This window comes from Gavialis gangeticus, unplaced genomic scaffold, assembly GCF_001723915.1.
Source record: "Gavialis gangeticus isolate Ggan-Ray unplaced genomic scaffold, GavGan_comp1, whole genome shotgun sequence".
Classification (NCBI taxonomy): domain Eukaryota; kingdom Metazoa; phylum Chordata; order Crocodylia; family Gavialidae; genus Gavialis; species Gavialis gangeticus.
Window position 1 is genome coordinate 60405966 of NW_017729031.1, and position 26334 is coordinate 60432299.

At 41.4% G+C, this 26334-nt stretch overlaps 1 protein-coding gene across 2 annotated transcripts; it reads left to right on the forward strand.

Annotated features, from left to right (window-relative positions):
* Positions 1-25928, forward strand: RBM45 (RNA binding motif protein 45). Of its 2 annotated transcripts, none has more exons than XM_019523013.1 (10): positions 1-279; positions 2133-2255; positions 2390-2516; positions 5309-5425; positions 6898-7077; positions 8768-8897; positions 11160-11256; positions 11638-11801; positions 14808-15008; positions 25455-25928. In XM_019523013.1, the coding sequence occupies exons 1-9, from the start codon at positions 1-3 to the stop codon at positions 14998-15000; spliced, it is 1410 nt and encodes a 469-aa protein (XP_019378558.1). In that variant the 3' UTR covers positions 15001-15008; positions 25455-25928. The 2 variants fall into 2 exon arrangements, with proteins under 2 accessions (XP_019378558.1, XP_019378559.1); XM_019523014.1 differs by lacking the exon at positions 25455-25928 and adding an exon at positions 14017-14134 and having other exon boundaries at positions 14808-14927.
* The last annotated feature ends 406 nt before the right edge of the window (positions 25929-26334 follow it).

Here is a 26334-nt window from a genome sequence, read left to right on the forward strand (position 1 = left end):
ATGGAGGAGGGCGGCGGGGCCGGGCTGGCGGCTGAGTGCGTGGACGAGCCGCCCAACAGCCGCCTGTTCGTGGTGCTGGGCAAGGACGCGGGCAAGGCGCTGATCCGCGAGCGCTTCGCGCCCTTCGGCGACATCCAGAACATCTGCCTGGTGCGCGACAGGCTCACGAGCGAGTCCCGCGGCGTCGCCTACGTCAAGTTTGCGCGCAGCTCGCAGGCCTGCCGGGCCATGGAGGCGCTGCACGGCCGCAGCCTGGCGCCTGACACCAAGCCCATCAAGGTACCGCCCGCCCGCCTCGCCCGGCCCCGCTGGCTGGTCCTGGGGCCGCCGCGATCGGGGTCGAGGGACGAGACGAGCAGGCCGTGGCCAAGGCGCGGTGGCTTTTACCCTTGTCAAGGATGCTGCTGCTTTCTTATGCACGTGGCAAAGCCGCGGTCCCGTCTGGGCAGATCGGGGTCCGGGGCTTGGAGAGCTGGCGCCCTCGCTTCCCGCCTCTCCATGAGTGCAAGGCTGGTCCATGCTGGGCCTCGGGGGGTTCAGACACTTTCCCACTGATCCGCATCACCCACCGTTGTTGCATGTAGCCCCTTGGAGCCAAGGCTTGTTCACGCTGCATTTGTTTCTGTGCATTGGACAGGATTTCTCCTGGCCTGTCTGTGGTCAGACTGCCTGTTTGCCTGTTCCTCAGTGCAGGAAGGGATGGGGGGAGAGAAACAGGGAGGGAAAGATGACCCTGCACCGGCAAGAGGAAGATAAGATTCCTGAGATGAGTTTTTATCTTCTTTGTTTAAATAGGTTAGGGCAGGGGTCTCAAACTTTCCACCCCATGGGACCAGCCCCTGGCACAGGGAGCTGGACTGGCTTTGGAGCCAGTGTGCAGGGCCAGTCTGGCTGGGTGCTGCATGCATGATGTGCCCTGGACCAACCCCCTGTGCTACATGAAGTGTGTGTGGCTGGTCCAGCCCTGCACACCACGTGCAGCATGTGCCGGACCCAGGGCTTGCTGTGCATGCAGCCCCCAGGGCTGGAACAGAGTGCTTGCTCCCTATGGTGTGTGTGCTGGATCCAGTGCTGCACAAGGGATTTGGGGAGCAGGCTGCATGCAGCACCCAGGACCATCTGCAGTGCATGCAGCATCAGGTCCAGCCCACACATCATGTGCAGCACGCAGGGCCCGAACATGGGGTGGTCCAGTGGGCTGTATATTTGATACCCCTGGGTTGGATTTTAAGGCCAGGGAATGCCTAGCTGATGAAGTGTGGCACTTCAGAAGCAAGATTTGTGGAAGTTCTTAAGACTCATGCAAGTGAGTGGAATCAGAGGTTTTCTGCCTGTTGACTTGTTTTCTTGTTATCTGAACAATAAATATAAATGAGCCTAAACAGTCAGGAAGGGTTACGTGTTCACAGCAAGTCATGCAGGTAGGCAGGATGGTTTTTAATAGAACTTGTGACTTGGAGTTGGAAGAACAGGGACTGGTCCATCTGCTACAGGATGACCTTAGGTGGATTTACTTCCCAGCCAAACATTTGCCTTGGAATCCTCTGAAGGATGCAATAGAAAAGAATAATGTTATTAGAAGTGTAGTTAAGAACAAGGCCTAATTTCTCCCATATTGCATGCGACATGCTTTTATTGTAAGATGCCCTGAGGCTTATGGGAAAGGTGGCATAGCGACTGAGCAATCAATAAATAAATGTACAGACTCTCATTAAAGTAAAAGGGGCATCAACACAATATTGTTAAATGTTAAAATCATGGATGGTCTTCAATAGCAGCACATTTTGTTACTGCAGCACATTCTTAGGGGGCAGCTATGATAGCAGTACTGCTGATAGTAAGTCAGCTTAGGCACTCTGTCCGTTCCCCTCTATTCTACCTAAAATGTACGAAGGTTTATTCTCTCAGCTGGGTTCCTGGCTGGAGGGGCTTACACTGGTTGCAGTAGCAGGTATTTTGTCATGAATGCTAATACTAGACAGTCTTTTGTGCTTTTTATTTTAGGAGTAGAGAAAATACGCAGCACATAAGTGCAAAGCTTTTTGACAGCATCCAGTTATTTGTCTTGCTTATCCATGTATGCATTTGTCTTTTTCTCTGATAGTTAATGCTTTATTTAATTCTTCTGTTAGGTATTAATTGCACAATCTAGAGCTTCTGGAAGCCACCGAGATGTTGAAGATGAAGAACTTACACGAATTTTTGTTATGATACCGAAGTCCTATACAGAGGAAGATTTGCGAGATAAATTTAAGGTACTAACTGACACCCAGTTAATTATTTTTTCTAATTGAATTTTTTTCATTTATTTTTTTTTGTCAGAAGAGAGTAAAAATCTGTTGTTTTGTCAAATGCTATATAATAACTATTAACTCTTTAAATATCCTAGATATATGGAGATATTGACTATTGCAGCATTATTAAGAACAAGAACACAGGAGAAAGTAAAGGTTTGGGCTATGTGAAGTATATAAAACCATCTCAAGCTGCCCTGGCAATAGAAGAGTGTGATCGAAGTAAGAGTGTAATTGTAATATTTTTCTATACACATTTATTGTTAGAAGCTGCATACTCATTGGTGTAGTTTTAAGTAACACTGGCCTAATGTCTTTGGTTGTTATTAGCAGAGAAATTATTTATGGTTTAACTCTACCATAGTATGTGTAACTTCTATAGGATTTAATCCCACAAACACACACACAGTTACAACCCATCTGACTAATCACCTGAATAAGTACTTTCAAGGTCTTTGATTAAAAATAAAAATAGTGAAATGACTGTATGAATGACTACAGTGATTTTCCTGATGCTGTATCACACATGTATGATGCAGTATATGTAGATTCAGTGCATTGGCTGAACCCCATTTTACAAAATTCTCAGTGTACACAGGATCTGTACAAAATAATGAGCATGATAATTTACAAAGATAAAAATAAACCGTATTATGATGACTTCTGTGTAAAGTACATATAGTATTGAAGGAAGATTTATTTAAACACTGACTTTTCAGACTGTAATAATGTGTTAAATATTACAATTTTAACTGTGTTGCAGTTAAAATTGTTATCTAGTGGTTAGATCATAGGTGTGAGAGTAAAGAGATGGGTGTTAGTTCTCATTTTGAACTTGGGCAGTTAATTTTTTTTTTTGTATCTTAGTTTTTCTGTGTGTAAATGGAAATGATAAAGCTCACCTTTTTGGAGTGTTTTCTGCTGCTTAGCTGCTGTATGATAGCTATTTGTTTAATCGTTTTATAAAGTAGCAGTATTTGACACTACTCCCTCACAAATGTGTTAAGCAGTCACTAGCATTAAAGTCCTTGTTGTGATTTTAGTAAAAGATATTCTTCAAATCTTCCGTCATGAGCCAACAAACAGTCAGATTGAATCTGCCAACAAATCATGATATATATTAGAATAACTTTGTTCTGAGTGGGTTGGAATGGAAAGATAACAGCTAACATTATTAACCCCAATCTGTAATAGTTTATAAAGACTGCACATGTATCCCAAAATATGAATGTGTTCATTTTTAATACAAAAGTAAATAAAGCTTAATGTAACGTAACTAAAATCAGTATGCAGAAACACATGCATTGAAATGCTGATACCCTGAACCACATTTAGTTACAGTGTAAAGAGTATCAGAATATGTAGGTCAGATATTAAGAAAAACTTTCTTCCTAGGAGGGTAGTAAAGAACTGGAGCAGGTTACCTAGAGAGGTGGTGGAATCTCCATCCTTGGAGGTTTTTAAGACCCAGCTAGACAAAGCCTTAGCTGGGATGATCCAGCTGGGGATGGTCCTGCTTTGAGCAGGGGGTTGGATTAGATGTGACCTCCTGAAGTCCCTCCAACCCTATGATTCTATGACACTGCTAAAAAATTAGTGTTTCTCTTTAAATCCTTTTTCACGTCTGGCCTGAGGTCAGAAAGAAATGAATTGGTGGTTTGAGAGCTGACTAAATTGTTTATGCAAGAGCAGTACCTAATTTTAAACATACTGTGTTCCGCAATAGTAATACTGAGCCTGCACGAATATCTCGCTTCTAATTGCCTTCTTCTGTGTTGTTTATGCCCAAAATAACAGTATTTCTTGATGCTATAAAATAGGTTCTTTATAGATTCCTTGTGAAAGAAGAGATTCTGAGATAACTTGATTAGAAAACTGAAAGCAGTTAAATTAAATGAATTGGAGATGAGGGTATACACACCATAGCCATACTGATTTACAGGCAAAAGGAGTCAGAACTTGTGGCAGAAGTGATATCTTTTATTAGATTAGCTATTTACAAAAGATGTCTTTATTTGCAAGCTTTTGGGCACATTCAGCCTTCTTCAGGCATAGGAGAATTCAGAGATTGTAAAATTTCTCTTAGGTGGAAATGAAAATTCATGTTTTACAGGAGAGCTGACGACGGGATTGTAAGATCTCCAGGTTGGAATAGTTCATTTTGTGCAAATTAGGTTCAGATAAAAGTTGGAACAGTCTTTTAACCTCGAAGTTGTGTGGTGGCAAGCGGGATGTAGAATTGTGTTTCTTTCTGGTTATGATGTTTCATATTTCACAGGAGAGTGGGGAGATGAAATGCTCTTCTGGGCGGGAATTTCTTTTGTGTTGAGGTGCCTCTAAGTTCCGTGAAAATGCAAATTTAGTTTGAACAACAGTCAGGAGCAGGGTGTCAACTTTCAAGTTTCCAGGTGGTACATTTTGTTTCCTTGTTATAAAATTATGAAGTTTTCAGTTTAAAAAATAGCTAAAATTTGATATTTTCCATGTTTCAGGTATACAGGTTATAGCTGTATCATACCACCAGACAACTTTGAGGTAAAAAGACTGTTCTAACTTATCTGAGCCTAATTTGCACAAAATGAACTATTCCAACCTGGAGATCTTACAACACCCTAAGCTGTCCTGTGAAATATGAATTTTCAATTTCACTTAGGAAAAATTTTGCAATCTTTGTATTTACCTAGGCCTGAAAAGGAGTGTGAGCACCAAAAAGCTTGCAAATAAGGATTTTTTTTTTTTTTTTGCAAATATATAGCTGGTCTAATAAAAGATACCATCTCTGCCACAAGTTCTGATTTTTTATAGATGAAGGGTTTTTGTTGTTCTTTCTTGTTTATAAGGTACATCTCTACCCTAACTACTACTTTATTTTTTTTGTATTTTGTTTTTGTAAAGAAGTGGTAACTAATTGGGCTTTCTGTCTCATACTCTTTAAATATGGTGCTTCATTAATGTGGTTATAGATGTATGAAAATGCATTGAGGAACTTGAAATGCATGTGGCTGATTTTTCAGATTACAGGGCCATTTTGGCTGAACCTAGAAAAAAGCCATCTGAATCCTCTGAACATGAAAATTACATTAGTTATGGTAGTGCTGAGCAGGAATCAAGAGGGAATATGTTTCCATTTGGTAAGTAACAACTTGATCATGTTAGTAATGTTTTGTAAGTCTCTTAATATGATCATAAAATAATGATAAGGGTGTTTCAGAGGGATGTTTGTGTAGAAAGAGAAACAACAAATAGACTCCATTAGTGTTTAAAACACAGCGTTTAGGGGTGCATCCACGCATGCAGGCATGTGTGCTTGCAGGAGCTCAAAGAGGAGCAGCACAAATTTGAGCCAGGGCTTTTTGCCTCGGCACATGTGCCCGGACATTCGCTCATTAAAATACCCTGAATCGTGTTTTTTTGCTATTAAAATGAAATGCCACTAGATATAGAGAGATCAATTGGGCAATTTTTTGTTGATGTATTTACGAGTTTAAAGCAGTTATGATAGAGGCACTGGTAGGCTTCCTCATAATAAAATAAATTCTAAATCTATATATTTTGGCATTTACTTTTGGCTTCTTTGTCATAGACAATTCAGAGCTGTCCCTACCCCCTTCATTCACCAGAATGTGCAGCGCTGAGCAGCACTGATATGCCAGTGCCATGCCCCTGCCCTTGCCCCTCACTCTGAACCCACAGCCTGCCGCAATCCCCTCACTCCTGACCCATGGGGCCAAGTATGTGGGGGAGGGGTGTGTGGGGTTTGTGGGTAGATTATAGGGGACTGTGGGTGTGGGGGATCATTCAGGAGGGCTGCTCAGGAGGGGACACAGCTTCCTCAACAGGGTCCACAGCCAACCGCAGGAGCCAAAGCCCCCCTTCAGGGCCCACATGCCCCCCTGCAGGGGCTACAGCTCCCCCACCAGGGCCTATAGCTCACCCCCACAGCAGCAGTGTCTGTTGGGGTGCTCAGGGACCCTCCTGGCACAGCCTCGCCCCATGTGGTGTGGGGCAGCGTGGCTCGGCTCCAGCTGCCTGGCACCTGGCGCTGCTTATGGCACACCGCGTGGGCCTGACTCGGCTCAGTGTGGGGCTGTGCCCCTTTGGGGAGCTCTGGTCCGCTCAGCATGTCACCTGGGGGCCAGTGCTGCTCGTGGGGATGGCCTATGTGTCGGGCTGGGTCCTGTGTGCACACATCTGCCTGGGGGCTGTCCTGGCTATCCAGGTATCAAATTTTGAGCCTGCACTGCAAATATGAAGCGCAGGGAATGGGTTTTTTTGTTCTCAGTGTGCCTCTTGCCATGTCTCAAACTGCTTTGAGATGTGGCAAGAGGCATGTGTGGGCTCATCTAGACACACCCTGTGTGTCTGGTTTCATTTCCAATTCAAATGCATAATTTTTGTATTCAGGCTTCCTATCTATTTTATTTTTTTTACATTTTGCCTTGTATTAATTGTTTGAAGAAAATAAGTATGCATTGATGAACTAAGCACATTGTCTTTACTTGACTTAGGTCCTAGACATTTTTAATATGATGTTTGACATTAAGACATAACAGTATCTTGACTTGTAATTTATTTTTATTCTTGTTTTTTATTGGCTCTTGAGGAGGGCAGACAGAATTTTGTAGTTTTGAAAAAAATGAGACCAGAGTTCAGAAATCAGTCTCCAAACGCCTGTCAGTGTCATCACGACTCCCCTTCGTAAAAGAGCAGCTGTTTACCCTCTTTGATCTAGTTCCAGGGCTGGAATACTGTGATGTGCAGCGAGATCCTCATACTAACTGTGGTAAATAGCAATATGCACAGAACCCCTTACATACATTCAAAATGTATGTCTCTGAAAATATTTTCCTTTTTTTTTCTTAGTTGCCTTTGTTCAAAAATGCATATTTCTTTGGGAATGGAGTATAAACTAATTTGGTACTCATGGGGTGCATCCAGATGAGTGTGCATGTGTGTTTTCCAGGAGACAAATAGCAGTGGCACATAGCTGTGGGGCTGCTATTTGTCTGGGTGGGGAATGGGAAGCTGGGACCAGCACCTTGGCTGGCCCCAGCAGCCTTACCTCAGGTTGTGGGGGCTTCCTAGGGCTCCATCCGAGGCAAGCCAGGCACAAAGAGCTTGGCTGTCAGCTGGAGTTTGGCTCTGGCCAGCCAGGATCTGGTTTTGGGTGGCATATGCTGCTGCCACCTGTGCTGCCCTGCTTTTTTCTGTCTCAGGTTTTTTTGACACTGGGATCTCCTGGCGTCAAAAAAGCCTGCCACGCTGCAAATTAGTACAGCGAATGCTGGCATGTGTGATTTGTGGTGCTGCAGATGGGTCTGTAGCACTGCAAACTACATGTGCACAGTCCTCTGGACATACCCATGCTGTTTTCCTCCTACTCTTTCTACTCTGTATCACCACATTTGACTAACCAGTAGGTCTGAACAGGTTATCTCCCTTACTAGATTCCTGAAAGTACTGATACTTTTCATATATGGGATCAGCTGACAACAACTCCTAGGGAAGTTTTTTACACATGCTCTGGGGGTGGGGGGAGTGGCATTTTAATTAAAGTGGCTCCAAGAGCCACTCTGATTAAAGTACTGCCATGCCTTGTGTATCAGCATCCCCATGCTTCAAAATAGCGGTGGGAGTGCTGGAATTCAATCTCATTTAGCTCTTTGAACTAAAGCCTGTCCAATGAGCTTTAGTTCAAGTGCCCCCACTGCCATTTTGAAATGTGGTGGTGCTGACACATGAGATGTAGAAGGCTGCTAGAGTATGGTAATTGCCATGGTTCAGTAGACTTGTTTAATTAAGTATGCTCTGTGATGTGCTGTAATCACAACACGGTGGAGCAGCCTCCACTCTTGTTTACAGGCACCCCCAGGTTTCAAATGCTTGGAAGCTGAAACCAAATGAAAGCTATTTCATAATAGACTCCTGTCATCAATAGATTTATGACATCAACAATAGCTAGAATTGTTAAATGAAATGTGTGCATGTTTTTTGTTTAAGTCACGTTCATCTTTTATACCTTTTTAAATTAAATATTGTATTATTTCTTCACTAAAATTCCACTACTGATACTGCTGTGGTGGAACAAGATAGATTAGTTTACTGGGGCATTGTTAAGTATTTTTTTTATCAGCAGTTCGGTTGGTATGATATGAGACACCAAGGTGTATTCCTTTTTAAGCTGCAGTTTATAAGAAAAGTTGGGTGGCCTTTCTTTGACAAATAGTAAATTCATTGAAAAACGGAGTTTGGGGATTAGTGAAACTATCTGCAAATACAGGTCATATTCAGTGAATAGTTTGGCCAATAAAAGAAGGGAAGGATTTCTAAAATGTTAAAAATAGAGTAATGATTCATTTGAAATTGGACCCTGCTGTATTGTTTGCTTTTTTATACCTCACTTTAATAGTGTTTTCAGAATGTTAAACTTACCCAGATACTGTTGAAAGTATATATAATTTATCCATCTCTAGGGTATGCTGTGATTCAGTACAGCAGTGCAGCATCAGCTGTATATGCTAAATACAAGCTACATGGTTTTGAATACCCACCTGGAAATCGGCTGGCAGTCACTTTCCTTGAAGATGGAAGTGATGGATCAGAGTGAGTAGCAACTCACGTAGGTTGTGACCCACACATTTTGGAGAGTCATGTTGCTCTTTAACAGTCATGTTTGGTATAGGGGAATAAAACCTAGCTACTGCTGCTGTACAGTTTCATGCCTATTACACAGTTATGTCCTCTTATATTTTGGGTGTTTCACCCAAACTTCCCAGGGAGGGAAGTTTTTTGACACACCAAACATCACTGCTTTTCCTTAAAAGGAAAAGGGAAAATATTTCTTTAATTTTAAGAAGACTTCTTGAAAATAAAAATTGGACAGAAATCTTCCAGTTTTGAGAAACTTTTCTTCATGACTGTAAAAACTAACAGGATTTTGGTTCCACGGGTATCAAAGAAGGGAACCTGAGTAGACATGGAGAAGAAATTTTTTGGTCAGATGTTACTTAACTTAAACTCTTTACAAATAAAATGAAAAAAATTTGTTAAGGATTCAGCAGACTGTTTTTCCATTTAATAATGTGGGTGAGCTCCTTTGTCTCAATTTTTTCCAGGAGACCATACAGAAAAGTAGAGAAGGCAAGGACTTCATCTTCCTGATATTTCTCAGATATGCATTATCAAAAAACAAAATACTCCCTTGAATACCCAGTTTATTTCATAAATCATCTTTAAGAGAAAATTCTTAAGTCTGTATATGAAGTCTGTATACTCATTATGAGCCAACATGCGATATATCGAAAGCTATTCTAAACCTTCTTTTAATGCTTAATTCAACAGTGTGGTTGATGGATAAGAGAATTATAAGAAAGGTGGACATTTAAAAATGAACTTGGTGCAAGAAATACTTCAGGCAACTCAGAACAGTTCTTAACTTGTGAATGGGATCTTTGTATGCTTCTGATGAAACAAGAATGATGATCAAAATACACTATATCATGGGTTGGCAGCTGAGGACTTTGGTGATACTTGGCAGCAGGGTGGTTACATTTTGCAGGCACTCTCCCTGTACTGCCAAGAGGACAAATGCTAGTGGCGGGTGCTGTCCTCCTGCTGCTGGGGAGACAAGCTGGCAGAGTCCTAGTGCCTGCCTGTCTGCCTGCCTCTGACTCAGGGTGGATCATTGTGGTCCTCTGCCAAAAAAGGTTGTTTACCATTTCACTATATTAATAACCAAATACAAAATATTGGGATACATGTAGCTGATTCTGGATATGAACAAGACACATTTTCAAGTATTTGTTTACTTTTGTATGTTCCTAAACCATGTAATGGAAGACTGAACAAACAGTTTTCTCAATCGGCTTTTTTCCTCCGTGAAAGCTTTGATTTAATAAGAAATATATGGAGAAAAGGAGCTGCTAATTGGCCACATCCATCCTTTACACAGTCCATTCTTGTGGCATCAAAGTATTACTTTCCACTTTGTGAAAATCATTTTTCATATGTCTACTAAAATTTCTGTCTGTCCCTTTTGTCTTTTATTCATTGCTTACAGAAAAGGGTGCATTTTTCATGTATCTGAAGGATGCCTTGTGAGGGCTGTTCAACTTCCAAGCAGCTAGGAGCCATGTGCTCTGCAGGCTGCACCAGCTAGGGTTACATGCCCTGCAGGGTGAGCCATGGCCACTGAGCTGCATGCCCCATAGATGCTCCTACCCACCACTGCATCATTTGTCCATGACCCTCCTCCTCCTAATACTGCACTTCATGCCCATGAACATTGCTCACCCATGTGGTCATCCTCCCCTCCCCATGTTGTGTACCTGCACAGGTCCTCCCCACTACACCTCACACCTGCAGCCTCACCCCCACCATCCTGGGATTGTGTGGCTTGAGATCGCTGTTGGCTCATTCTGCTGATGCACTGCCTGACCCCCTGGGGCAAGGGCAGGAAGCAGCAGCCAGAGGAGTGAAGGGAAGCATGTAGACTTTAACTGCTGTTGCAGCTGGAGTGATGGGGAGGCTGGGCAGGGATCCTGGGGGCCTCAGTTTAACGCCTCATGGGCCACATGTGATCTGTGGGCTGCCAGTTGGACATCCCTGTTTTATTACATCAAGATATGTGGAATTATTTTTTACAAAGTAAAAGAACTACATAGTGCATCCTACTTTGTCTAAGTTAAGTGCTAAAGTGATAAATATATATAAATTCAAAATTATGCATGGCAAAATGAAAAGCTTGACTAGATTTTATATTATACATATAATTTTAGGTGTGTGTTGGGATGTATCTTCTTGCATTGTCAAATTTCTTAAGACTGTAGTAAGGTGGCTTTTTTCTAAAGACACTTCTGTTTGTAGCCTTATCAGAAAAATGGCAACACAGTTGGTGACTGCACAAGTGTCCTCAATGGTGTGGAATAGTAATCTAGTTAGTCAGCAGCACAGGACATCTTCTGTAAGTAATTACCATGTATACTATTAATATTTTCTTCTCAACGTCCAATTTCTGTAAAAAATTGAAGTGTCTGATGAAAATCAGTATCCAAAATCTTCTTTTATCCCTTTCTGCCTTAGGAACTGTTTGGTTTTAAAAAAAAATAATATAGCTGATGGATTTGTAAATGTCTGTTCTTTTTAAAGATGATCTGGTCTTAATAGGATTTATTGCCCATGAAAAATATTGTCATTGAAATGTGCAAGAAAAATATATTACTTAAGCTTTGGCTATCAGAGAATCACTATATAATCCAGCACTCCAAAGCTCTAACACAGTTACAGAAGCCTTAAGTGGGAGGAAATGGAAATCTTCCTTTACCGTTTCTTTTTGTTTTACCAGGCTTATGGAGAAAGTTCTGGCTCTCAGATACATCAGCCCCAAACAGATGCTCTGCTTCCATCACACAAAAAAAAAGCTCCACCTGATACTTCTGTGAAGGAAAGGCTTTTTATAGTGTTTAATCCCCACCCTTTACCTGTACATGTATTTGAGGATGTGTTTTGGTAAGTTTCCATTTAAATAATTTTTATAAATAAAATAGTGGAATAAATTTTGCAAAATTTAGAAATAGTGCAAAAAATTTAAAAGATTAAAATCATGAAAATTCTGTCACAAAATGACAGCAGCTAAAGTGTTCAGTAAATCATAATCCATGTTTTGAGGACTTGTGTCAGTATTTGGTGAAAGCCTGAAAAAGCGCAGCACATTACTAATAAATTAACCTGCTCTGTGAATAACTTAATCTAAAGTGATATATTTAATTTCATAAGTTTTATTTGCAGAAAACAGTTGTATTACTGACTCCTTCAGCATTTCATTGAAATTTTCTCTTGCATCTATTTCATTTTGGAAATGAGTATTTTTTTTTTATTTGACATATGCTGAGATGCTTGCATGGTAACTTAGATTCCTGCACCTTGGCCAGGCAGCACCTTGCACCTTGGCCAGACAGAGCCAAGGGATCTTCTGTGGGCCAGACAAAATGCCTTTGTGGGCCAGACCCAGCCTGTGGGCCATATTTTGCCCACCCCTGGGTTGTTAGTACGTCATCCACCCATCTTTGACTTCCCATCCTAATGATCAGGACCTCTGCTGGACCTGGCCTGTCTGCCACTCCTCCTACTGTTGGGGGCAGGACCCATGTGGGCAGGGCATGCAACCGAGTGGATGGGATGGGGCCTCAGGCAGGTGGGGAGCTGCGTCCAGGAGCAGGATGGGTGAGTGGTGTTGGAACTAGAATCATGGGGTGTTGACAGTGCGGGGCTGGGACACAGGTCACAGCCGTGATCTGCCCCCCTGCACACCCCTGCCTGTGGAACTGGCACCCATTGCAGGGATGTGCAGGCTGCAGATCGCAGCTCTGCTGCAGGCCTTGGCCCCACACTGTGACTGGCCTGCGATCCCAGCCCTGGCCTACCCACCTGCCCCGCTCCTAGATGCTGCTCCCTGCTCCCCATCCCGGTAGTGTGCAGGGAGCACTTAGGGAGTTTTGGTGAGCTGTTGTGGAGGGATGCTGTGGGTGCTGACATAGCCTGTGACAGCTCACTAAAACTCACGAAGTGGCCCTTTAACAAAATAATTGCCCACCCCTGTGATAACCACATTGCTCCCTTGTGTGCAGTTGGCTACATAAACTGATATATCTAATCCACAGTAACTCTTTGGATCATCTAGTCTTGGGCACATATTTGATCTGAAACAGTGTAAAGTTTATCAATGTAATACATATTTTTTGGTGCTTTGTTTGGTGCAACTAGCATATCAGCCCCAAGACCTGAGATACAATTCTTGCTTTCAGTCTTTTAAAACCAATGTTAGTATTGCTTTGTCTACTTGCATTATTGGATTATTATATATTTCTGAAAGAATCGACATCTTCCCAGTCTGAAATGGGAATCTCTGATGCTGAGTATTCTCTTAAGGCCAAGTTGACCAACAGACACAATACGCCAGTGATTCAGTTAGTAAAAAATTAAGCATTATGTTTGGCATGATGCATGTGCTTCCACACATGAAATAAATGGCGTAAGTAAGAGAGAAACAATAGGCAACTTATTAGTAATAAACTAGGTGAAAAAGTAACATTAATAAACTGACAAAGTAATAGTGGATATAGCAATAATAACGAATACAAGAATGGTAGTCCAGAAAAACACAAATTTTTAAACAATGGTTTTTAGCAAAGAACCTACATAGTATAAAATGCAGCAGCAGCTTTAGTTTAATTATGAATACAGGAACACTATTTTATAACATTTCAAGATTGTTATGTTTAAGCAAAGTTCCTGTTCTTTTAGGTCAAACTCTCAGAGTGGAAAAATTCTGTTTCACCATATAGTTGTTCTCTAAGTTTAAGTTTTTGTAGCAGAACTTCCTGTCTACAGAGACAACTTTCTGGCATCTCTATTGGAGAGACTTAGAACAGGTCTTTAAAAATTTCAACTACTTTAAAGCAGGCAAACAGAAGAAACCAATAATGCTGAGTTACAAGGAATTTAAAATGTACCTCTTTGGGGTCTTGGAGCCTAGAGCTAAAGACAGCAACTCTTTATTGTCTTTGCATCTAAATTACAACCTAGTAAAAAGTACATCATATACAAGTGTTTTGTTTTTTTTGCCTCTACATTGTGACCCTGCTTTGGAACTACCTAGTAACTTACGAAGGGATGACACTTTTTTGTAAAAACTTTAAAATATCTTTTTTTTTTTTTTTTTTAGTCATTTTATTCTCAAAATGGAAATCATAAGTGAACAAACATCCATTTGTTACACTGGAGCTCAAGAACTTTTGCCAGAAATACTGCCAGTTATCTTTTCCAACCAAGATGTCAATCAGGTGTATTACCTAATATACTTTCTCTGGTGTATTAGGCAAAATGTTGGTAATTCATATGGTGTCGGCTTATTGTTGGTATGCTTAGACCAGGGCTCTCCAAGGGGCAGCCTATGGCCTGTGCATGGCCCATAAAGGATGAAATTGTGGCCTGCAGGGTTTGTCAGTGCAGATGCCAGGGTCACTGTGTTGGCATGGTTCTGCAACCCACAACCTCCCTGCTTGCAACTGAATTCAGGGTTTTCAGTCTGGCAACTCAAATCAGCATCAGCAGGAAGGGGCAGGGGTGAATGGTGCCAGCACTCATCCCTGGATTCTGAAACCGTGTCAGTGCTGCCTCCTGCTGCTAGAAGTTGGTTGTCTGGTCCATAAGAAGTGCTGGATTCATGGGGCCAAATAAGGTGGACAGCCCTAGCTTAGAGGTTCTGGTATAACAGTTCTTGCTTTTCTTTCTTCATCTTTTAGGGCTATTAAAATGGAGGGAGATATACAGAGATATGGGGGAGGGCAGCACAAAATCAGCTGCCAGGTCTGTGGAAGTAAAACTTACTGTTACTGTTAAAGTAGTATGCAGCTGATGCGGAATTGTGGGTATCATAGCTTAGCAGTGTTTACAAGTTGGTAATATTATGAGGTTTATAACTTCACTTGTTTTTTCCTTGTTGGTGTTTTCTAGTCGGTTTGGACACCTTATTGAAGTTTACCGTGTGCCAGGAAAAAATGTGGGCTATGCCAAGTTTGCAGACAGAACGAGCGCCAACAATGCTATAACTGCATTACATGGAAAGGTTGTGAATGGCGTCAGACTTAAAGTAAGACTGGCAGATTCACCTACAGAAGAGTCCAACAAACGTCAAAGAACTTATTGACACAGTGGGTAAGTAGTTGATCTGTATTATTATGTAAACTAAAATGTAGCTAGTGAAATTGATTGATCTCATTTACAGCAGTTTAAATTGGCTGTCTACACTTGCCTCATAATACATTTGGAATATAAGGTTATTGGCCAGAAAGAGACTCATTTTTTAAGTTAAAATGAATCGACATCTTCCCACTCTGAAATGGGAATCTCTGATGCTGAGTATTCTCTTAAGGCCAAGTTGACCAACAGACACAATACACCAATGATTCAGTTAGTAAAAAATTAAGCATTATGTTTGGCATGATGCATGTGCCTCCACACATGAAATAAATGGAGTAAGTAAGAGTAAGTTTATTATATGGAGTAAGTTTATTATATTTTTGTAATATACAAAGAGATATTTACTAGTTGATAAATAACTATCTTTTCATTCAAATTAAAATAATCACATTATGTACTTGAAAATTTCACTGTTGATTATACTTGACCGGGATGGAAGTATAAAAAAATAAAAAGTCTAATAATCAATGTGTCTGTATCATTCTTTCATTAAAGAACATGTCTGCTATCACAGTGGTGTTAAATAAGTGACAAAGAGTTTAGGTCCCAAAAAGAGAATAGAGGAAGGAAGTTCAAATTAGGCACATCTAAGGAGGAGAAGGCAACATGCCAGGTTAGAACCCAAATGTTTTGGAGAGTTGGGCCCTTTTTGGGGGATTATATCTTTTAAATGTCCTATAGAATCTCCCAGAAAAGAGAGAATGAAAGATTTTTCAATGGAGTTGGAAATGGAAGACCCATACAGAGTAGATTGGACTTGTTCTCATAAGTCATTAATGCACTTTGAAAGTCTTGCCCATTAGATTTAAGTTACATTTCCTGGGAAGAATGATTTTTATCTCCATATACAAAGATCAAAATTGGTGGTATTTTTTGCATTGTGCTTAGTGATTCTTCAGTATGATCACTGAAAATAAGAAAGTAAAGACTAGCAAAGACCATAATGTGGATATTTGAGAACTCCTGCTATATAGGTTAAATTGGAAATTCCATTCAGTGATATATCTTCCACAAGACCAAGAAAAGCAGTTGTTCTGGAGTTGCAAAATATGAGGTAACTGGTCTACAACAGAATCAATCTAAACTATATTAAAATAAGTAAATGCTAGATTTTACTTTCCATATTTAATTGAACATTAGTATTCCCTTAATACTTGTGCCACTTAGATTTGGTTAAAGGCAATGGTTTTCAAACTCTGTTCTGAGGAACTCTAGGGTTACACAAAAGGTCAACAGGTGTTCTTTAAGGAGATTGGAGGTAATAGTGTAGTGAGCTGGAAGGTGGTGCACCACCATTGCTGGCCTGGGTTACCTGGCTCCATGCCAGCGTTTAGGATACAGGTAGGGGTCTCTACAGGAGAAGTGATATGAAAGGGTTCTGTGATTTCAGGAGGTTTGAGGGTCTAAGATGGGCGTGGACAAAATACAGGGGTGGGGATCTGGCTCACCAAGGGATTTTGTCTGGCTCAGCCAAGGCATGGGGGGCAGCTCGGGCCATGGAGCATGAGGCTGGTTTCACCACCCCCAGTGTGCACAGCAGAGCTGGAGCTACGTGGTGGCTGGTGGCTCCTTCCAGCTGCTGCTGCCAGTGTTGCCTCCATCACCAGACCTGGCCCCGCTGCTTGAGAACCCCGGTCCATCTACCCCATACCCGCTGCCAGAGTTGGGACCCATGCAGGCAAGGCACATGGCCAGGCGCATAGGATGGGGCTGTGGCCAAAGGCGGAGCGGTGTCCTGGAGTGGGATGGGTTCGAACTGCCAGGCAGTGCCACTGTGAGGCCGGAGCTCAGGGAAGAGCTGCGATCTGCTTCTCACACACACAAGCTCTTGTTCCACGGGCAGGGGCATGCTGGGAGCAGATTGCGGCTCTGCCCTTTGCCCCAGCTCCATGCAATCACAGCCCTACAATCCCAGCCCTGGCCCCACCTGTCCGCTTCTGGACCTTGTTTCCCACCTGCCTCTGGCTCCATCCTGTCCACCTGGCTGCACACATTACCCATGTGGGTCCCAGATGGTCTTCATTGTGACCTTGGGATCATGGGATAGTAACAGCACAGGGCTGGGGCCTGGGACAGAGCTGCAGTGTGCTCCCTGCATGACCCTGCCCACAGAACTGGCGCCTATCATGAGCACGCGGGAATCAGATCATAGCTCTGCACTGGGTCGCAGCCTCACTCTGTCACTTCCCTGCAGTTCCAGCCTCAGCCCTATCTGCCCATCCCACTCCCAGATGCCGTTCTGTGCCTGTCTGTAGCCCCACCCCATCTGCCTGCGAGGGGCAGAGCCTCTTAAGGACTTTTGGTGAGCTGTTCCAGGGAAGTGGGGGTGCTGACCCAGCCTGCAACAACTCACCAAAACTCCCTGAGTGGCCCTCCAGTCCAAATAATTGCCCACCCAGTTGTACGCACTGGGCATACAGTGCATTGAAAACAAGCAGGATCTTTATCAGGGGACAAGGAAATATGCTATGTTTATTGAAAATACAAAAACATTAGAGCATCACATTTGCATTCACACGCATATACAGAAACAATTCTGCAGATGCTAAGATGTTACCAGTCTTGAGTTGCTTGAGTCAACTTAGTGGCCAGCTAAGCTGAGCATGAGGAGGGAGCTGGGCTTCTGTCAAATGCATACCAATGCTCCATTGTTGTTGTGCAGAACTTGCCCAACTTCTTGCTGCTAAATCCCTCCTTTTTATAGGGGGCATTAAGTCTTTGTCCAGCGTGTAGTAATTTTCCATTCTGACCAGGCTGATCTGTCATGGTCCCAGGTGCTGATTTTACAGACTTGTTTACTGATAGGTCTCTGTCATTGAAGGATTACAGGCACAGTCTTCAATCTTGTTCCTCTTGATGTGTTGTTCCTGTCTTTGAGGTCAGACTTTGCTGCATGTGCAGTCTTGAGCCATGGGGGCAAGAAATCATAGGGGCAAGAGGTCATGGTGATCCTTGGTTGTTAGAACAAGCTTCCCTTCACATGCATACCACATTCAAACAAAATGACGTTACACTTATGCTAAGTTACATAGAAACTAAATGATAGGGAGATACAAAAGGGATATCATAAAATGAATATAAATGGCTATAACTTTAACTTGACAACTCATGTAGGGGAATGGAAAATTGTAGTCATATATATTGATTATTACAGTATCGGTGACCATTGTTTATTAACCTATGTTTTCCAAGTGGAAACAATGCATCTGAATAACGTTTTACCAACAGAATTTGCCCAAGTTTGTGGGACTTGAAAAGCATGGTTGGAGTTTAAGGGAAATGACATAAAGGGCTTTCAATTAGATCTAATGGTTTTATGTTAAGTAACTACCAGGAGTCTTTATGAAGAATTTTATTATGTTCCTTGGGCAGGGATTGCTTCATAAAGACAAATGTCAGAAGACTATGAATATATTAAATAAAACCTTCCCTTTTTCATGAATAAATCAGTACTGATGATGGAATTCTTTGGTTGGAGGTTGGCAGTTATAGATGAAGTCCAGGCCTTGTCTGTTATAAAACAAAATATGCTTGGTTTTATGGTGATTCATTTCTTTATAGGGCAAGTGCGTTCTGGTGAAGATCTAGCTGATTTTTCCATCCATTAGATATTTTGACAGCTGTGAGACAAATTTCTGAGAGATTTCTTAGTTAATGAATTTAAAATCTAAATTGAGCTTAGATATTTAAAGGGAGTATGCTGATTTACTAGGTGCTTGGGAAGTCATTCTTTTCAGTTCAGATCTGCCACATAGGACAAAATAAGTCTATTGTATTGTTTTATTTATTACAGTGGTTCTCAGTCTTTTGAGACTTGAGGCACTCCTCAGAAAATGCCATTTCTTAGCTTTCACTTTTTAACAACAGAAAAATCATAAAGGAATTTTTCTGTTGCAAGAACTCAAGTAGATCACAACAGGTCAGAATGATTTTGACACTATGAATTCCTATTTGAAATCTCTGGGTTTATCTTGTGAGTCATGTATAGGTCTAATAGTATTAATATCTCATGTCACTCTGATTGAGACACTGATTATTAGGTAAATATATTGTATACGGTATTTGCAGGAGGCCTGAGTGATTTGAGAGAAACTGCTTAGTTAAAGCAAAGATTTTAGCGTAAAGATCCATTTCTAGGGGGCCATTGGAGTATAAAGCCCTGTTGTTCTGGTATGTTTGTTGTGTTGTAGTCAGAAACATACCAGCTATATTTCATCAAAAAATCCCTTTCATAAACCATGTATATAGCCTAGTGAGGAGAGTACGGTTGACCCTAGATTCCAGCTTGTGTAATGGTGAGGTGTGTGTAAAAGTGATTAATTACCAGATAATTTGAACAAAGTTGCTCATCCTTATCCCTTTGTTGACTGAATAATTAACATCCTCAGAGGATCAGGCTCAGACTTATTTCAAAGGTGTCACAATCTCTTAACTGCATGGGATTGCATTTGAGAAGTGGAGCTTATAAAGAGGGAGGAAAATGTGGCTTTCAGTATTTGCATGCATCAGGATTTTTACTTATGTCTTTGTTAACTGGTTCATTGTATGTTAGTTTAATCATCAGTAGTATTGAGTTGGCCGTTCTTTATTGCAGAATCTCTTGGAAACATGGAAGTTTCTGCTATGGAATTCTGGAACCCACTATCTTTTGCTATATTATCCTTAATTGATTTAATGGAATTGATTTTTCTAAGATACAGTTCCTCATTCTAAGGAGTTACTTCTCACATCCACACTTACATCTTTTTCTGTATCACATATTACATTTTTTCTGCCCAACAAGTCTCCAACCAGTTTTCTATCAACCAGTCTTCACAGGTCTGGTTCTGCCACTATTGTAAATGCAAAAAATTTTAGAATCTCTAGGACAAATGCAAGATGTAGCCCTTAATTTTTTACAAAAAAACAGTATCCTGCATAACATTTTAAACACTACTCTATTTGCATTGAAATAGACTGGAATATTTTAAAGGGCTTTTGATAGCTCACTTCTTTGAAAAACAGCAACACGGAGGAATGTGTCTTTTACAGCTAGTGGCCATGCTTTTCCCTTGCATCTAGACTCTTGCTTTTCACTTGAAAGAATAAAATTAAAACCTTTCTTTCACTACTGAAGAATCTAATAAATATTGATAGTTAAAGGATGGTCAGTCATATCAATGTAAGCTAGCGTATAGGTTTGTCATTAATATAGCCTATGTATACATGGCAAGTCCAAGACAAGGTCCAAGACACAAGGACAAAGCAGTTTGTGAAAGTTTGACTGCACTGTAGGTGCTACAATAAATTTTAAAGGCAGTTACCAAAGTTAATGAAGTCTATACATGACTCTTACTCCCCTCCATAACAGTATTGTTCATTTAACTGCATATTGCAATGGAAGTCTCAGCTAGATGTCTGTTGCTTCCAACAAATTTCAGTTATTTGCATGTCAGTTAGGTGCATAAACCACATGAAGTGTATACCTTTCAGTGTGTACATGAAGTGTATATCTTTCAGCCCTAGTGTCTGCTTTGTAATTTGATTTTACTCCAGTTAACCATGCCAGAAGTGGTGAATGGACAGCAGCTGTCAAAGGGTGTTAGAAGAAGCTTTGAAAATGATGGGAACTAGTCACTTTTGTAGCTGCCATCTTCCCTCGTTTTCAACTTCTAATAGTAGCCTGAGAGAGTCTATTAGAAACCCTGTGTATGAGAGGAATTTTAGGGCTGCTCATCCCACAGAGAGGACAGTGCTGCAGTTAATCGGTTTTGAATGTTTGTGCTAAATTGAAAAAGTGCATAAGGGTACATGCCTTGCCTTTCTAATTCTGAAATACAACATACATTGTAATTTATTTGTTAAAATATACCTCTAAAACAGGGGTGTCTAACCTATGTCACACAAGTGACACAGGCAGCTGTTGCATGTGGCACATGAGTCAGTAAAGGGAGGCACTGGAATGCTGACGGGGAGGAGAGCACTCCTTGGACTGGAGTGGGGACAAGATGGGACACAGGATGTTGCCAGAGGAAGTGTCAGTGTCAGGGCCAAGGAAAGGTGTTGAGCTTCCTTGGCCCTGCAGCTGTTGCAGAATTCAGGGCTCTGGATCCTTGCTCAACATACAAAACTGCAGTGATTGTGGGACCAGGGAAGGCTCTTGGTGGCGACACCTACTCTTGCAGTACCATCCGACCCATTTCCATTCTGCATAACTGTGGCTGAAAGCTACATGGTGCCCCAGGGTGCAAACTCTTCAGGTATACCTCAGGGGGTGGAGATCAGACCGGTGCTCTGGGACAGTGCGGGTTAACTTGTGGCACACCTACCATAAAGACTGGCTACCAGTGTACTAAAAGTAGCACTGCTGTGTTCCATTTTTTTCTCACTGTTCTTTTATTACAGGTAACTCAGTTCATAAATAAAACAACATTTTTTCTAACTTCCAGCTCTGCAGCCTCATCCTGAATCTTTGAACTAAGCTGGGATTTTTCTTTTCTTATCCCCATTACATCATTAGTAAAATAGTGCAAGCCAAGCTATGCAACTCCAAATGTAGGAGGGCATCACTTGGTGATGTACAAGAATGTACAGGTTTTACAACAGTAATAGTTAAAAGTAGCTAACCAGCAGCCATCCTAATCAGAATCATAGAAATAGAGATCTGGGAGTGACTTCAAGAAGGTCCTTTAGAAGGAGGTGCCTTCTAAAAGGAATACTAAAGCATGGCGACGTGTAGACACACCCAGAAAGCAGATTCTTTGAAGTCTTACTTTGCAATAGGGAATTAGTTATTAGGATGATAACGTGTGTTACTGGTACAGTTATAGAAAGATATAATTTGTTAGTGCTATGCTGGACTTGTTTTCACTGCAGTCTTAATCTCTAACTAGTACTTCACATACACACAATCATATAGTTTAAGTGGTACTTTAACTCAAAGTACTTAAGCCATTGGAATTGTGGCTTGAAGTTGGAGTGTTGTTGACATTTCTACTGGGAATGCTTAGGAGGCTCAGCATAACAGCAATTCTAAGTATTTTCTTTAAAAATAAACATATGAGAAAGTAGAGATTGCTCATCATATATAAATTATGCTGTGCTATCAAACTATAACTGCTGTTGTAAGTACTGGTTTCTATGGTAATACGTTTATTTTCTTCAACTAATATGTAATTTAGTTCTCTTGTCTAACAAGTTTTCGCAATTTCGACCAGATACTGAATTTTCAGATTTTCCCTTTCCCATTAAGCTGATTAGAAGCATGCCTTTGAGATTAATCTGTCATCCTGCAACTGCTCAGTTATGCTTTTGTGGAAGTGGCTTGTTCTTCAGAAGTGAAGTTTCAGATTAGATTTAATCCTCACGTGATTGTGTTACCATCCTGTACGTGGGATGCATTCTGGAAAGTAGTAATTCTGCAAGGGTCTTAGACCTTCCAAATAACCAACTCATTATAAGTTTCCCATGATAAAAGTAGCCGTGACAGCTGACATTCTCTTCGTACGTTTATGCAGGGAATGTTCAGTAGAGTTAGGGATGTAACATTATTTCCATATATGACATTAGTGAGATAAGAATAAGACATTGATTTTTAACATGGTGATTAGCCATTTGAACCATTTGCATAAGGGCAGGACAGGTACTCTATTGCTGAAAGTCTTTAAGATTGACACTTCTGATCTACAGCATGTTGTTTAGAAAGATATTCAGCTTCTTGGGCCAGATCTGGACCACAGGAGAATTGGGAATTGGACTACAGAGCTTCTCCTGGGCTGGGGGTTAACATGGCTGTTGCTCATCCCCAGTCTCCAACTCATGTCCCCAGTCAGCTCTGTCCCGCCCTTGAATGCCTAGCCCATCTGAGAGTCCCGCAGGCTAGTTTCAGGTTACAGGCCATACGCTGGACACTCCTACTGTAGATCAGTAATAGACTGATGCAAACATTACTGAATAAAATTCTGTGTCTGTGTTATTTAGGGCATGAGACTAGATCATAACTGTTCCCTTCCTTAGTATCTGTGAATCATCAAAGACAATAAAAAAGGAGACTTGTTAGTACCTTAAGCTATACCCTATCTGGTAGTGACAGTACAGCTGCTTTCTCATCATATTTAATACCCAATTGTGGAAGGTTTGAGCCATAGGGGTGGCCATGAGACTCCTGCCTGATTCAGTCTCCCTTGTTTGCTCTCCTGCCATGCCTTGTTCTTAATGAAGGTTAAATAAGGGAGGCTGCCTACAGGTTTTAGAGTGAGCCTCCATCCAATCAAGCCCCTCTCGGACTCTACTAGTCTTGCTTTGACCCTTAAGCTCAATGGACCCTCTCAGTTTGTTCATGCCCCTGTAAGGCACCTGTGATCTGAACAGCTAATTGTGCGTCTGCCCCTCCAGAGCTCCTGTAGCCTTAAGGGCTCATTGCGTGCCTCCATCCTTCCCTACACCACACCCTCATGGGTGTTGTTGTACTATCATTCACTCTGTAGGGGGCCTTATCAGACTCCTCCCACTATGCTCTTGCTGGATCCTTTAGCCAAGGCCTATGGTAAAGGACCTGGCTTCTAGGCTTCAGCCTCCTTGCCTGCAGAACGCTGACCCTGTCAGTCTCTGGCAGTGGCCCATATCACACCTTTGGTCCCTCCTGGGCCATGGCCCTGCTCCCAGGCCAGTAGGGATCTCCAGGCTCCCTGGCTGTGGCAGTTCCCGGCTGTTGTCCCTCCTGGACCTTTAGCACCTGCTGGGCTCAGTCCTGATAAGCAGGAAAAGTCTGTTTATCCAGATCTTCTTTGGAGATCCCTGTGGCAGGTCTGGGTAAGGGCTGGAGGGGGAGGCTTGGCAGGTGTTCTCAGGACTTGATGGGTTCATCCTGTCTGGGAATTCCCAGAGTTTGCAAGACTGGGCCCCTCAAACCCTGGGAGAACCCCATCGCTTCTTGTCCCGCACTATTAGTGGGCAGGACAAGGAGTGATATGCTTCACCCAGTGAAACAGATTAGCTGTGCTCTGACACCTTGTGGATTAGCTGATCCATTTCATTTGGCAACGTCTATTTCTTGCCTCATTCAGACAAATCAGGTTTATCATGGCAGAAAGCTGCACTGAGCTGACTGACCAGCAGTAGTTTTATTTAACTTTTGTAGTAAGTGATTGCTTGAAATCAGTAATGGAGAATACAATCAATGAATAATCTCTTGCCATTTACCTCTTAAATAGTGGAATATTGTGAACACCAAGCCTGGTGTTCTTACCAGTTTTCTTTCTGAGTACTTATAGACTGCTTACCTAAAATACCTTTGAATTTTCAGATAGAGAAATTGTCTCACTTCCCTCTGAAAAATATCTCCCACAAGGGCCCTTTTTGTGTAGCAGAACAGCTGGCTGTTTCTTTACGCCACACAGATGACTGGATTTCAATGGTGTTTAAAAATTTATATTGCGTTACAGTTCTTTACATTGACTGTCCCTAGATCTCTCCTTAGCCAATACCTTATCATTCTTCTATTATAATGTCATTGCTTTACCAAGGCATTTAATGCTGTATGCTGTAAAAAATGAAGGAAATAATCAAGTTTTTTTCCCAGAGAACTGTTATGAAATATTGACTTCCCTGTTCGTTGCAGCCTTGACCCACAGAATGCTTTCTAAAAGAGCAGGGTTTCATAGTAACAGGATCTTGAAAATGTATAAAACAAAGCGTCTACATAATGCAATAAATCTTTGCTACTGAATCCCAACAGCCCTATACAAAGAGGTATCATAGAATTATTTCACCGTTGTAAATGATAGTAGGGTTTTTGTTCTTGATTTTTTTGCCATATCTTGCTGAGTTACTGTTTTTATAAACCTGTTGTAGGTCCCGTCCCCCGCCCCCAGCTGGAGTCACAGAATCTCTTTTTAAATAGAAGCTCTAATAACCAGTGGTAGGAATCCACAGTGTGTTCTCTAAGAATTAACTTAAGCTTCATATCTTTTATTGTTCTTATTCTGAATAAGTTTTTTGTTTCATCAGTTTCTTTTGCATACAATTTTTAAAGTAAAAAAAATCTGTGGAAAGGGGGAATTTTATAATACATGCATATGTGTGTGTGTGTGTGTGTGTGTGTGTGTGTATAATTGTTTATTTCTGTATACATGTATTCAAAATTCAGTTATATCACATATGTTCCAAAATATATGAAAAACATTATATGAGGAAAAATGTTGGCTCCCACACCTAACTCGAGAGAGACAGCATTTCATTAGGCTATGTCAAGTAATCATAAATGGAGTACGGTATTATCTTTTTTAAGTGTATTGACCATATACAACTTTCTGTATATGATGTGTGGTGCCATTGTAAGAAATATCATTTTATATGTTTGTTTTTAAATAAAAATGGGTGTTTTACGTTTGATACAATTTCATACTTGTGTTCTTTCTACAGAGCAGAGATTAAATAATGACCTGACCTCCGACTGACTGACTGAAAACGTGACTAGATGACTTGACACGATTCCTGTGGACACTGACAGCTTTTTATACTGTTGTTAATTGTTGTTTGTATAAAACATTTTCTGTTTCAAAATTGAAATGGAGACATAGTATAAATTTAAATTAGTCAACTTTTTAGCTGTAAACTCATAAGTTTTCTGTATTAGAGAAATAAATAAAACGTTTGTTCACTAAATCATGCCTCTAATATGGAAATGATAGTGATAGGAGAAAAACAAGGGAGGCATCACTAATGGTTTGACTCGTTACTTGCCAGTGACTCAGACTGTACATACTAAAGAGTAATTGTAAGTGTAGACATTTTAACATAGTCAAAATGATAAAAAGAACTGGAACTATATAACTAGATTTTTTTACAAAATCTGGTATAGAATATTTCAAGGATTGCTTGCAGAACAAGCCCATGCACCGGTACATGGCTGGGGACTGCCTGGCTAAGCAGCAGCTCTACAGAAAAAGACCTGGAGGTTATAGTGAACAATAAGTTTACTATGAGCCAACAGTGTGCTCTTCTTGCAAAGAAGGCTAAAAGCATACTGGGCTTTGTTAGGAGCGGTGCCAGCAGACTGAGGGAAGTGATTATTTCCCTCTATTCAGCACTGGTGAAACCACATCTGGAGTAGTGTGTTCAGTTTTGGGTGCCCCAGTACAAACAGGATGTGGACAAATTGTGGAGAGTCCAGCCAGAGGGGAATGAAAATGGCTAGGGGGCTGGGGCACATGACTTATGTAGAGAGGCTTATTGGGAAGGAACTGGGTTTACTTAGTCTAGAGAAGACTGAGGGAAGATTTAATAGCAGCCTTCAACTACC